Source organism: Podarcis muralis, chromosome 17 (genome assembly GCF_964188315.1).
Source record: "Podarcis muralis chromosome 17, rPodMur119.hap1.1, whole genome shotgun sequence".
NCBI lineage: Eukaryota > Metazoa > Chordata > Lepidosauria > Squamata > Lacertidae > Podarcis > Podarcis muralis.
In genome coordinates this window covers 22,501,347-22,515,102 of record NC_135671.1, presented here as the reverse complement: position 1 = coordinate 22,515,102, position 13,756 = coordinate 22,501,347, and the positions used below count along the sequence as shown (strand labels likewise).

Sequence of the window (13,756 nt, the reverse complement as noted above, 5' to 3'; positions counted from 1 at the left end):
AATGAAGGAAACAGTCAATCCGTTTCAAATTCTTTCACTGCAGTGCTTCAGCACCCAGCCACTTCTTAGGACAGGCATAGGCAAACTCGGCCCTCCAGATGTTTTGGGACTACAGCTCCCATCATCCCTGGCCACTGGTCCTGTTAGCTAGGGGTGATGGGAGTTGTAGTCCCAAAACATCTGGAGGGCTGAGTTTGCCTATGCCTGTCTTAGGAAATGTGGGGAGTGTTGACTCCTTTAAATGGAGCCTGACACTTGTCTACTCAGAAGAAAGTCCCACTGTATTCCCTGGAGCTTACTCTCAGGTAACTGGGTCAGGACTGGGCAGCCTTACGCTGAAATCCAAAGCGTTTTTACGCAGAACTAATTCCTACTGAGTTCAATAGGATTTACTCTCTGGCAAGTTCCTGATCATGTTCACAGTTTCTTCTATTATTATTATTATTATTATTATTATTATTATTATTATTATTATTATTATTATTCCCCACCTTTTTCACTGACAGGGACTCAAGGCAGCTTACCACTAAAAATTTATTTCATTCCCTTTATCTGTTGAAGGTGTTGCTCACGATCCCTCCCCTCAAACTTTTTTTTCCCTTTACGACAACACTGCGAGGTAGGTGAGGCGGAGAGGCTGCATTGGCTCAAGGCGACCAATGTCAATGTGTACAGTGGTGCCCCGCAAGACGAAATTAATTCGTTCCGCAATTTTTGTCGTCTAGCGAATTTTTCGTCTTGCGAAGCACGAAATCCCATAGGAATGCATTGAAAATCAATTAATGCGTTCCTATGGTCAAAAAAAGTCCAAACAAAGCCAAATTTGGTACAACAACAGTTTATTAACTGCTCTTTAAAGTCACACATACTGTAAAGAGCAGTTCAAAAATTGAAGGGAAAATAAATTAACTTTATAAACAAAACATGTCTTTATTTTTAGACAAAGAAAACAAAGTCGCGAGACGTTTTCGTCTTGCGAAGCAAGCCCATAGGGGAAATTCATCTTGCGAGGCAAATTGAAAACGGAAAAACCTTTCGTCTAGCGAGTTTTTTGTCTTGCGAGGCATTCGTCTTGCGAGGTACCACTGTATATGGCGTACATCTGTGCAGGAGATCAAACACAAGAGAAGCTTCCTGGTGTCCTATTTTCATCGGAGAAATGTTGGAAGGGTTGGAATAGGATGTCCCAATCTGAACTTGAGAAATGTTGGAGGGGAGGGAATTGCGTTGCAAGACACGCTTAGCAGGAAACTTGGCACCACATGACTTACCCGTTATTTGAAATCAGCCTTTGACCGATCATCCAGAAAAAGCCCTAATCTGCAGGTACTTGTTGATGGTTTCAATTACTATCGCATCGCTGCCGGTTGGAGAACCGGGTTCCTCCTGCTGGACAAGCAAATGATTCCTGATGTTTACATTGCTCCCATTTTTCCACCTCAAGGAAGTCCCAGAATTTGCTTGAAGAACAAATCCATGAAATTCAGGGCCTTAAAAAGGAGACAGATCGCCTGCGTGCCGAAATCAACAGCATCAATGAAGGCATCCTGAAATCTGTGAAGGAAATCCTTGAGGAGAGCGATATCCCAGGAGAGAACAAAGATGTAGGGTGATGGAAAAGGCACCTCTCTGCTTTGCACTTCATCCCCTCATTACAGGCTTGTCTTGCTGTTGTCATAACCTGGCCGCTTTAAAAACAAAACAAAGAGGAAGAGTTAGCCGTGTTCCCTATCAACAGAGTTTTAAAAAAGCCAGCCCACTTATAAACACAGCCTTCTGTGAGGGCAATGGTTTCCATACCCGCTAAGTTCAGAGGAATCCCTGTCTGCTGCAGAGGATTCTGGGACCTGTTCAAGGGTTGACGCTAATTTCACACAGGTCAGCCTGTTGGGCATCACTGTCATTCCATGCAAACTGCGCCCCAGAACAGTGGGCGGGTTGCATGGTGTATACTCTTTTAATGCTTTTAAAAGAAAGCACAACACTGGAGATACGGTATATTTTTTGCTCTATAAGACTCACTTTTTCCCTCCTAAAAAGTAAGGGGAAATGTGTGTGCATCTTATAGAGCGATGGCAGGCTGCGTAGCTATCCCAGAAGCCAGAACAGCAAGAGGGATTGCTGCTTTCGCTGCGCAGAGATCCCTTTTGCTGTTCTGGCTTCAGAGATTCAGAATATTTTTTTTCTTATTTTCCTCCTCCAAAAACTAGGTGCGTCTTATGTTCTGGTGCATCTTATAGAGCGAAAAATATGGCAACTTTCACACACATACTGCGGTGCTTGGCTATGTATTCATTGTCGCTGTTTGTATGAAAGTTAATTAGATGTCTGGATTTTGCCTTCAGGGTCTTAAGGTATGAGAGATTCTTAACCACCCCTGCCCACCCCAGCCAGTTAAAACGCACACCCTCTCCTACCAATTCTCACTGGCCAGCGTCATCCCTATGTTCACATTCCCTGCCATTTCAGCAAATCTTAACTTTGGAGTTAGGGCCATGTGTTTGCTGAGATAATATTTTAGGATTGCCATACATCCGGACATAGCCAGAATACTGCAGTCGGAAGCAGTGTCTGGGCGAAAATTGCTTAAATGTCCAGGAAAATCCTGGCAAGTTTGCCCAAAACAAAGCTAAAGAACTTTTGTGTCTGGATTTTCACTTTTTGAAATATGGCAACCCTATCATATTTTGCTTTGCCATATAAGCGCATGATGTGCATTTGTCCATATTCATGCAACTGCTGCATGTAGAGCCTTAAGCTGCATTGTTCAAACTCCTTGGAGAATTCATGTGTTGCAATGCATGCCTTTGATATCTGCAGTGACTCTGCCCTGAGGTCTTTCTCTCTTTCACAGCAAGTGCTCACAACGATCAACTTGGCTTTTAAGAAGATTTATGAAGATCATGTGCAAATGGCTGATTGGGCTCAGAAAACAATAGGTAACAATAGACTATGCTCTTTTCTTATTACCTGAATAAACGAAGTTACTTCCCACTGCCTTTTAGGGCTGAGCAAATGAAACCCGTTAAGACTGTTGCCCAAAGTACTTAGGTAAAGGTAAAGGGACCCCTGACCATTAGGTCCAGTCGTGGACAACTCTGGGGTTGCAGGGCTCATCTCACTTTATTGGCCAGGGGAGCCAGCGTACAGCTTCCGGGTCATGTGGCCAGCATGACTAAGCCGCTTCTGGCGAACCAGAGCAGCGCACGGAAACACAGTTTACCTTCCCGCCGGAGCGGTACCTATTTATCTACTTGCACTTTGATGTGCTTTCGAACTGCTAGGTTGGCAGGAGCAGGGACCGAGCAGCAGGAGCTCACCCTGTCATGCAGATTTGAACTGCCAACCTTCTGATCGGCAAGCCCTAGGCTCTGTGGTTTAACTCACACTGCCACCCGCGTTGTGATATACTGATATATCACAATGGAAAAAGCAGTGGGAACATCTCCAAAAGCTTAAATTTACTATTCTGGGGGGAGGTTTCCCCAAAAAAGCTCAACAAATTGGGTTTGCAGGTGTCAGGAATTTTACTTTTTGATCCACCCAGACTCTCCTTATGTGGCAATGAGAAACTGTGCTATGGTCAATGAAACACAGATCGGATGGAAATTTAGGTCTTGTTGGTCAGTAGAGCTTGCTCTCCCTCTGTTAATTCTAATCTTCTCCTTCTTTTTTATCTCTATAGGAGCCACAATTGATAAAGACAGGACATCTAAGAGTTATGTACCTGAGAGTATGCAGAACTGCTGGTTTCAATGGCTTTTTGTGTCTTCAACAAATCCTCCTGATACTGTTCTGCAGGTACAGTAGATTGCCTGTTTCTATCACTGGTAGTACAGGTTTGGCGCAGTATTAGGATCCTTCAGTCATCCATTCTCCAAACTCTTGACTTCCTACCTATCCTCCAGGTGTCCATTTTCCAGGGATAGTCCTGCAATTACAGAAGCCATCCTGGTTTCTGATTTGATCGCAGCATGTCCCAGTTTTCCTTTTTCCTCTACTCCAAGTCTCGGAGACTTGTTTGAAACTAATCCCAGATAAATACAGACAACTGTTTTGTTTGTTTGTTTGTTTTATTAACAATTTCAACATAACAAAATATCAGAACATATAATCCTCATCATTTCCCCCCTTTCCCCCCCACCTCCCCAGCAAACCCTCCCCCCCCCCCCAAATACTTCCCTCATCTCCTCTCTCTGATTTCTCAACACATATTGTTCTCGGCATACTGTAAAATTGTATAAATCCTTATATTATCTATCTACTATATTAACCATCAATAGATTTCTGTATGTTTATGCAAAACTTGCCAAGGAGTCCAATTCATTTTGTTGTCTGTTTAGATAATTTGTTAAAAGTTCCCATTCTTCTTTCAAGTCACAGTAGTCCTTATCTCGCTGTTTGTATGTCAGTTTAGCCAGTTCTGCATAGTTCATCAATTTCCTTTGCCACTGTTCTTTTGTCGGGGTTTCCTCATTCTTCCATCCAGAGCCAGTGTGGTGTAGTGGTTAAGAGTGGTGGACTCATAATCTGGTGAACTGGGTTCACTTCCCCGCTCCTCCACATGCAGCTGCTGGGTGACCTTGGGCTAGTCACACTTCTCTGAAGTCTCTCAGCCCCACTCACCTCACAGAGTGTTTGTTGTGGGGGAGGAAGGGAAAGGAGAATGTTAGCTGCTTTGAGACTCCTTCGGGTAGTGATAAAGCGGGATGTCAAATCCAAAACTCTCTTCTTCCATCCTTGTGCTATCAAGACTCTAATACAGACAACTGTTTATCAAGCTGTCATCATTACTGTGTAGCTGCCCCATTCTTAAACCAGCCATTCACCTCCGTGCCAAAACTTCCCTGTATCAGGAAGTTTTTAATATTTGACATTATGTTTTTATAGGTGTTGATAACCACCCAGAGTGGCCTGGGGTATAAATAATAAAATTGTTGTCGTTGTTGCTATAATATCTGCCTCACTTGCATAGCAGGCCCGAACAGAAATTGTGGGAGGTCAGTCACCAATGATCATCTGTACTCGGCCGCAGAAGTCAGTTTATATATATTGGACCCAAACTGCAACTATGCCTGGGATGGTGGGAGTATCATGTTTTAGTCACTTGAGTTGCTTCCTGTCTCTAGCCAGATGTTTATCCTGGAAACTGCTGGGCTTTCCGGGGTTCTGAGGGCCAAGTAGTAATTAAACTGCCGGAGAAAATCCAACCAACGGCCGTTACGGTTCAGCACATCTCTAAAGCTATCTCTCCCTCGGGAGGAGTCAACAGTGCCTTGAAGGACTTCTGGGTTTTTGTGAGTATTAATGTTCAACTCGGCATTGCACTCCTCTCAGATAAAGCCTCAGAGCTGTAATTTCAGGCACTGGGAGGGCTATTCAGCAAGCCCAGATGCATGGGCTGCTTCTCACGGACAGGGCATGGGTTAAAGAAGACTAACACACATCACCATTGTTAAGTTGTGGGTGAACATATCAGACGACACAGCGATTCTTCAAACAGCTCTTGTTTATTCAGAGGCCAGAACAGAACTGAACTGAAGGGCTCAGTCAGCCTGCTTATATAGAGCTCCAGTACAATGTTACTGTAGCAACTTTCTAAATCTGTCCAATCACTGAACGTCACTTTCGATCCTTCATTTGCATAACTATCTACAGTATCCCCCTGCTGGCCCAGGGTGAGAACTTCAGTACATAACAACCATGTCAAGCGCAACCAGGACTGGGGAGCACCCTAGGAGGCTGCCTCATGTTGAGTGAGAACACCAGTCCACGTAGCTCAGTAATGTCTACAGACTCCAGTAATGTTTACACACCAGTGGTGGCAGCTCTCCTGCGTTTGAAGGCCAGTTGGTGTAGAGTGAGGAGGCCAGGGGCCATGGCCCTGGGTGCAAATTTCTGACAGGGCACAACCAGGCACCCCCACAACAGGTTCCCTCATTGAGGCCTGAGCCACGGGGAGGCAAGCTGCACCCAGGCAAGGCTCGCTGCAAGGACAGGAGGGCGAGGTGATACAGCAGCGCTCCTGGCTTTGCGTTTCTCTGCCTGATCTCTGCTCCAGGTTGGGGCTAGTTGGCAAGGAGAGACTCCCTTGATTAAATGCTGGCCAGCATCGTAGGGGCCGACTACTGTCCAGTCCACCACAGGGTATAACACTTGCCCTGCCCCAGGCAGCAGCAACCCACGCTATGTCCACTTGAGGCAAGAGCCAGACTTTGGTCTTGTCTTTATGGTTGCCTACGTTCTGTCCATGTGTTTTTGCATGTCTGTCTTCTTAGCCTGCCAGGTCACTGGCCTCTTTATCTTCTTGCCCTCCAGTTTGCCTGAATCCTTCCTCCAGCTCCTTTTTGATAGGGCGCCTTCAGCTAGATCAGGCGTGGGGATTTTTGAAGAGCAAGCACCACATTCTGTCACAGGCCACCCAAGGGCCACATGCCAGAGCAAAAGTAGGCAGAGAAGCAGGTGTGACTCTTAAGCTTTGTCCAGTAAAAGTTGGATGTTTCTACATATTCATATTCTTCCTTGATATACCACTTCATATTTCAACAGACATCTCTAAGTGGTTTATGTGCCATGCGTTCCATCTTCCCATCCTCCCATCCAGACATGGGAGAGGCACTGTCACAGTTCAATGACACAAGTCATCCGGGCAAAAGCACCCGAGGAGGCTGCAGTGTGGGGACATTGAGGGGTGGGGCCTGGGGATAGGGGGTGGGACCTGGGAAAAATCCCGGGCACCAGACAAAGAAAGCTAGAGAGACACATGTAACCATCATCCCTGGGCTTGACCCATGGACGTAATTAACTCTGCCTCTGCAGCAGCCTCCCAGGGTGCCACCTTAATAAAGAATTGTTTTCCAGACCGCCCTTTCTGCCACTAATTTCAGCTCCCCGCTACTTCTGGCTTTCCATTTTAGGGGCTAGAGGATGAAACACGAGAAGAAACTCTACTGGGGAAATTCATGTATGATATTGAGAAAGAAGCCATTCAGACATTCCAACTGAAGGTACCCTAACTAATAATAATAATAATAATAATAATAATAATAATAATAATAATAATAATAATATAATAATAATAATGATAATAATGATAATAATTTATTTGTACCCTGCCCATCTGACTGGATTGCCCCAGCCACTCTAGGTGGCTTCCAGCATATATAAAAACATAGCAAAACATTAAACCTTAAAAAGCTTCCCAATACAGTCGTACCTTGGAAGTGAAACGGAATCCATTCTGGAAGTTCGTTCAACTTCCAAAACATTTGGAAACCAAAGCACAGCTTCTGATTGGCTGCAGGAAGTTCCTGCAGCCAATCGGAAGCCGCGGAAGCCCTGTCGGATGTTTGGCTTCCAAAAATAGTTTGCAAACTGAAACAGTCACTTCTGGGTTTGCGGCGTTCGGGAGCCAAAACGTTCGATAACTAAGCTGCTTGAAAACCAAGGTAAGACTGTACAGGGCTGCCTTCAGATGTTTCCTAAAAGTTATAAAATTACTCATCTCCTTAATATTTGAGGGGAGGGTGTTCCACAGGGCGGGTGCCACTACTGAGAAGGCCCTCTGCCTGGTTCCATGTAACCTCGCTTCTCACAGTGAGGGAACTGCCAGAAGACCCTCAGAGCTGGACCTCAGTGTCCGGGCTAAGCGATGGGGGTGGAGACGCTCCTTCAGGTATAGTGAGCTGAGGCCATTTAGGGCTTTAAAGGTGAGCACCAACACCTTGAATTATACTTGGAAACATACAGGGAGCCAATGTAGATCTTTCAGGACTAAGCATGAGAGCAATGGGGTATCCAAATGGAAGAAGCCCACTTGCAATGGGCTGCCCCAAAAGCAGTGTTACGAGACAACTCCTTGTGTACAGGACAGTTGCTCCACTGCTGTTATGTACTGAGTTGAATAGGATCCAAAATGCAGCAGTCTGATTGGTCCTAGAACAATAGGATTCAGAATGCAGCAGTCTGATTGGTCCTAGAACAATAGGATCCAGAATGCAGCAGTCTGAGTGGTCCACAGGAGCCACCCAATCCAGCTCCAGGTGGAATTGAATCCACAAGCTGATTGGCCTACAGGAGAATCCCGGAATTAGCCAATCATGTGTGGGGCCCATTGTGTAAATAATGTACAGTATATGAAGCAGACATTCTGGGGAATGTCCTCCTCACCACGATGAGCTGAATAAAGTGCATGAAATCCACTCTCGACTCCGAGTATATTTCAACTGCCTTCTTCTAGGGATTGGGTCTCTGCGCCTGATCTTCACAGCTCTCTACCTGCATGCCGTGTTGGTACTGTTGGTTCAGCATGAAAGAACCAGCAAATTAGACGGCAGGGACCAAAATAAAAGGCAACTCCTGTTAGCATTAATGGGAAGACCGGAGTTGCTTCTCATACACAGATTAAAATATGTGTGGGTGCATTACTCCAGTCTAATTTGAATGGAGGGGGAAGTGGATTAGCAGCTAAATAATGCTCAGATGTGGACAAGCCTTTGCCTCCCAGTCATCTTACATAAATGGGGTGTGTGGATGGCCAGTACGGCAAAGTACAGTAGAAGGAGAGACTTGGTCTGTGTGGGCAACCTTCCGTAGAGGACCTGTACCACTATTTATTGCAATGCCCGCTATATATAGAACCAAGAGACCAATTTATAAAACCCCTGCTTACGAATGGAACACGCTCAAACAGGGCAGAAAGAGTGAAATGGCTGCTGAGTGATACTGATGACTTCATAACTTATAAAGTAGCACTATATGCATTGGCAGCTAAGAAGATCAGGAGAAAAGAACTAGATAAAATAGTGGTCAATTGCAAAGGTGATTCGGACATTTATTTATTTTTTGTTCTGCTGCTCATTGTGTGCATATCCAATAAGGGATCTGCAAATCTCAACTTTTTTTCCAAATTTTTTAATTGATTTTCCAAAAAAATTTAGACAAACATATATTTTAACTATACTTAATTCAATCTCAGTAACATTGTTAAGTGACTTCCTCAAATCCCCCCGGCTGAGTTTCAGTGTATATCATTGTAACACTTTTCCAAAACCTATTTTCTCATAAAATTAACTTATTCACTTAACATCTTTCTTTCCATTTTAACTTTAAACATATTATTCTCTAACATTACATATTTAAATCCTATCTGATATTTGCAAGTTTTTTCCAATTAAGTTATCTTAACATATTTGACTAAATAGTATTTAAATTTCTTCCATTCCTCCTGGTACTCCTCCTCCTTCTGGTCACGGACTCTTCCATTTAGGTCGGCTAGCTCCGAAAAGTCCACCATCTTCATCTAGGTGATTTGGACATTTAAGCTGGCACATTCTATCTAAGAACCCCCTGCTATTCTCTTTTTTGTTTCCTTTGTGAATGATGCCATGGCCTTTGGCTAGTGCAATAACGATGATGATGATGATGATGAATGGGGTGTGTGCCCTGAACTCTCCCCCTGTGAAGTTGGGCTCTCCTTGGGAGATTAAAAAATAAATAAATCTGCTAGAACAATTCGAGATGATGACAAAAGTATTGGTGAAGCACAGCAGAGTTTTACACATTTGATTCCGTTTGTTCTTTCTCTTCATTTCTCTTCTGTTTGTTCTTCCTCTACATTTCAGAACGAGCATTTAAAACAGTTTCTGCATATAAAATTCAAGGTGCTGAGCAATTGGGGCAACCCAGAGTTCACCTGTATTTATCGACTCCGGGTGCATGGGAAGATGGTCCGTTCCTCGCCCATCGGATGAAGGCAGGGGGTGAAAAATCTTGCAAGATGAATAAAAGGAAAGAAAACAGGAGTACCAACGCCCATCGTACTGAGCAAACTGTAAAGAGCACTCGCAGCTCACTCTGACTTTTTCCTAGGGGAGGGTGGAGAGGGAAATTAGGAGGGGGAGGAAGGGAAGAGTCCTAATTATGCCAATATATTTAAAGTCTGACAGGTGTTCATGACGGAAAGACCCAATCTGTGGTCTGACCAAGAAACCAAGACAAGAATGACAGGAGAAATTTCAGATGATCAATGCAAAGTCGTGGCACTGGCAAATTGATCTTAAGTCACATGAATATTTTTGATCCTGTCCAGTTTTCTGTGGAAAGGGGGGAAGGGAATAGTTATGAAAGTAGGCAATCTCCCAATAAAGATTTCTGTCTAGACTGAAGTGTGTAGAGGCCAGTGAGCTGTTCGTGGAAAGGGTGCCTCTGATTTATGCGATATATTGCTTTGAGTTAAGCTGTTCCAAGCGCTGTCTTCCATGGACTGTGCTGTGGCTGTGTTCTAGAATGTTCCTCCTTCTTTTAGGTGGCTTTCTAGAGACTAGGGAATTTGCTTCATGTCAAATACATCCGGAGTCTGATCTGCAAAATGCACGTCACTTACTGTGAAATCCTATGCATGTCTACTCAGTAGTAGCAAGTCCCCAACTGGACTTACTGCATGTGCAGAGGAGGGTGAGCAAGATTCTAAAAGATTTGGAAACCAAGCCTTATAAGGGAGCTGGGTATGTTTAGCATGGATAGGAGGAGACTGAGAGGAGATATGATAAAGGGAAAAGGTAAAGGGACCCCTGACTGTTAGGTCCAGTCGCGGACGACTCTGGGGTTGCGGCGCTCATCTCACTTTATTGGCCGAGGGAGCCAGCGTTCGTCCACAGAAAGTTTTTCCGGGTCATGTGGCCAGCATGACTAAGCCACTTCTGGCGAACCACAGCAGCACACGGAAACACTGTTTACCTTCCCGCTGAAGCGGTACCTATTTATCTACTTGCACTTTGACGTGCTTTCGAACTGCTAGGTTGGCAGGAGCAGGGACCGAGCAACGGGAGCTCACCCCGTCGTGGGGATTCGAACCACCGACCTTCTGATCAGCAAGCCCTAGGCTCTGTAGTTTAACCCATCCTCATATATCTCAAGGGTTGTCACATGGAAGATGGAGCAAGCTTGTTTTCTCCTGCTCTGGAAGGGAGGACCAGAACCGATGGCTTCAAAGTACAAGAAGGAGATTATGATGAAATGTTGGGAAGAACTTTCTGATGGGAGGAGCTATTCAACAGTGGGATGGACTCCCACAGAAGGTGGTGGACTCTCCTTCATTAGAATTTTTAAAGCAGAGGTTGGATGGCCATCTGCCAGGGATTCTTTAGCTGTGATTCCTGCATCACAGGGGGTTATAATGGATAACCCTTGGGTTCGCTTCCAGCTCTACAGTTTTGTGATCCTATACAGCCACTTGTCTGGCTTCTCCATCACTGCTGCCGCCACCACCTTCCATTGAGCTATGAAACACCTTCCAGGGGCATACTTCCAGTTAACAGTGCATAGGATTGCTACTTAAGGATGCTATTTACAATCACCTGCCTTCTAGGGGTGTGACAAGTATACTCTCCAACTTTAGAACATTCCTGTGAACTCTGGGAGTCCCCCAAAACTCTGCCTTCCCCAATAAATGATACGCCAGGATCTCGTGTGCAGTCCAGGAAGCGTACTGTGTAGATTCTGGGTAGGCAAAAACCTATACAATTGTAAAAAAAAAAAAAGTAGCTAGGGAAGATGTTGTTTTAAAGTCTTCTTAGGAAAGGAGGGAAAGCAAGCAGTAGAGATGAGGTGGAGCTAGGGCACAGTCTGCTGCTCCAACCAGCTGCCCTGCTCTGATCTGAGAGGTGCTCCCAGACATCCCTTGCAATGTTGAAGGACCACAAGGACAGCGTTCCTATTGTGCAGTCCCAAGAGTTGCCCTTCTGCCTTGCCAGCCTCCTCCTTGGCACTACAATATACCGTTGCACTTCCTGAATGGCAAGACGTTCCCAGGATGCAACTCTGAGCCATGTATGCCTTCCTCTAGAAAGGAGGCTATCAGAGGCCTCCTTTGCTCTGTGATATTTGTAACGTTCTACTTTTTTTCCGAATATGCAGCCGCCTGAAGTCCATCGCTTTCACACCAGGTCTCCAAAGAAACACTACAAAATGCCATTCGCTTCCAGAGCCCAAACTTGGCTCTCTCTCCAAGTTTCCAAATTTTTCCTAGTTTCTGTCTCTGCATCAAACAGCAGTTTCTATGGATTGACACACACACAAATACACATGCATATGTACATCTATAAATACACATGTACACTGATTACAGTATCTCTAGCCAGTAGAATCTGGGGGCAGGGCAAGTCCTTTTGCCAAAATGGAGCCGTGTTCAGCTGTTTCCTCTTCACTGTGGATTCCCACCCACCCCCCAAAAAATGATTACTTATTTGACTTTCTCCATAGATCAAATAACTAAAAATGTTGACATGCTCTCTAGCGGAACAGTGACTTTCAAACTTTCTGCCTTTAGGGAACGCTTTCCATGTTTATTGGATTGCAAAGGATTCTGATGCATGTTCCAGGACACTCGCTCCATTCACATGGTAAAGTTTAGTGTGTACCCTAGCCAGACAAATTTAATACCTCCTGACATTGCTATACATTGCAAGCAGAGGAGTGTTCATAGTGGTTTAGAAAACCTGCTCCCTGATTACTGATTTTTCTTTTTTTCTTTTTTTTAATACATTTTATTGGTTTTTTTAACATATCATTTCCAACAGTCATATAACATAACTTCTTATCTTATACAATGTTTTAGACTTCTGTCAACACCTCTGATGATTTTTCGTTCTTTATCACTTATTCTGCATTTCTTAATCTCTCTATTACTCTTAATTATCATTAACTAATAGTTCTCCTCATAGTCTTTCTTGCAATATTTCAAATAGTCCTCCTTACAAAACCTCTTGCAGTCCTACTAGCCTAATCTGTTCATTACAATTACTTTTCAGATAGTTTGTATATTTACTCCAATCTTCTAAGAATCTCTGGTTTCGCAGGTTTCGAATCCTTCCTGTTAATTTACCTAATTCTGCATTGTCCGTTAATTTCATCCGGATTACTGATTTTTCTAAGTGGGGATCTTCTGATAAGCTTCCAAGGAACACAGTCTGAAAAACGCGCAGGAGAAACAGATCAAGGAATGTTTTCTACCACAGACACCTTGGTTCCATCAGAATCTGGCATGTTTTGACTCAGATGGAAGAGGAGCAAGGAGCAGGGTGTGTCTGGCAGGCTGGGACTCAGGGATGGTGGTCCTCCCCTTGGGATTCTAGATATTGGAGAGGGGGAATCAGATCTGCCAACTCGCTCCACTGGCCCTCCTGCAGAGCACAATACTGTGGTCAAGAACCAGTCCAGGCATCACCTCCATAGCTGGGATCAGAAGCATCTGCCTAGACGCATGTGAGGCAGTCCTATAGGGCGAGAGACTCGCATGACTGAGCTTTCCCCATGTCTTTAAAACTTTGTGTCAACTGTTGGGACAGCTTTGTAGCTTCCGTTTGGATCAGAACCTCTTGCATTGTCATGTAACTTGGAATCATGACATCTTGTGCTTCTCACAGAGCCTGTGAAGCCTGTATAAAGATATATATCTTACTCTCAAGTAAGAGCTGCTGTCGTCGTGTTTTGCAATCCAAAACATCTGGAGAGCGCCAGGTTGGGAACAGAGAGAGAAATTAACGGACGTGTTTTTTAAGAACTCATATTTTTAAGCAAAACATGGCCCCTTTACTGGCTTACCCCAATTAAAAACCATAATGAAAATACTGGTTGCAATTCAACAATATAACAATGTACATAATACAGTCATACCTCGGGTTACAGACGCTTCAGGTTGCGCACCGCGCCAAACCAGGAATTACCGGAACGGGTTACTTCCGGGTTTCGGCGCTCC

General features: G+C 44.5%; 1 protein-coding gene across 1 annotated transcript in view; it reads left to right on the top strand.

Moving 5' to 3' along the window:
* LOC114588049 (SUN domain-containing protein 3-like) overlaps positions 1-9,752 on the top strand; it is a 110,785-nt gene extending 101,033 nt beyond the window's left edge. The window contains exons 9-14 of the mRNA XM_028712977.2: positions 1,445-1,604; positions 2,855-2,939; positions 3,686-3,801; positions 5,130-5,297; positions 6,918-7,007; positions 9,624-9,752. Of these exons, the coding sequence (XP_028568810.2) occupies positions 1,445-1,604; positions 2,855-2,939; positions 3,686-3,801; positions 5,130-5,297; positions 6,918-7,007; positions 9,624-9,752 (748 nt within the window). The remainder of the gene's footprint in view (positions 1-1,444; positions 1,605-2,854; positions 2,940-3,685; positions 3,802-5,129; positions 5,298-6,917; positions 7,008-9,623) is intronic.
* Positions 9,753-13,756: the final 4,004 nt, after the last annotated feature.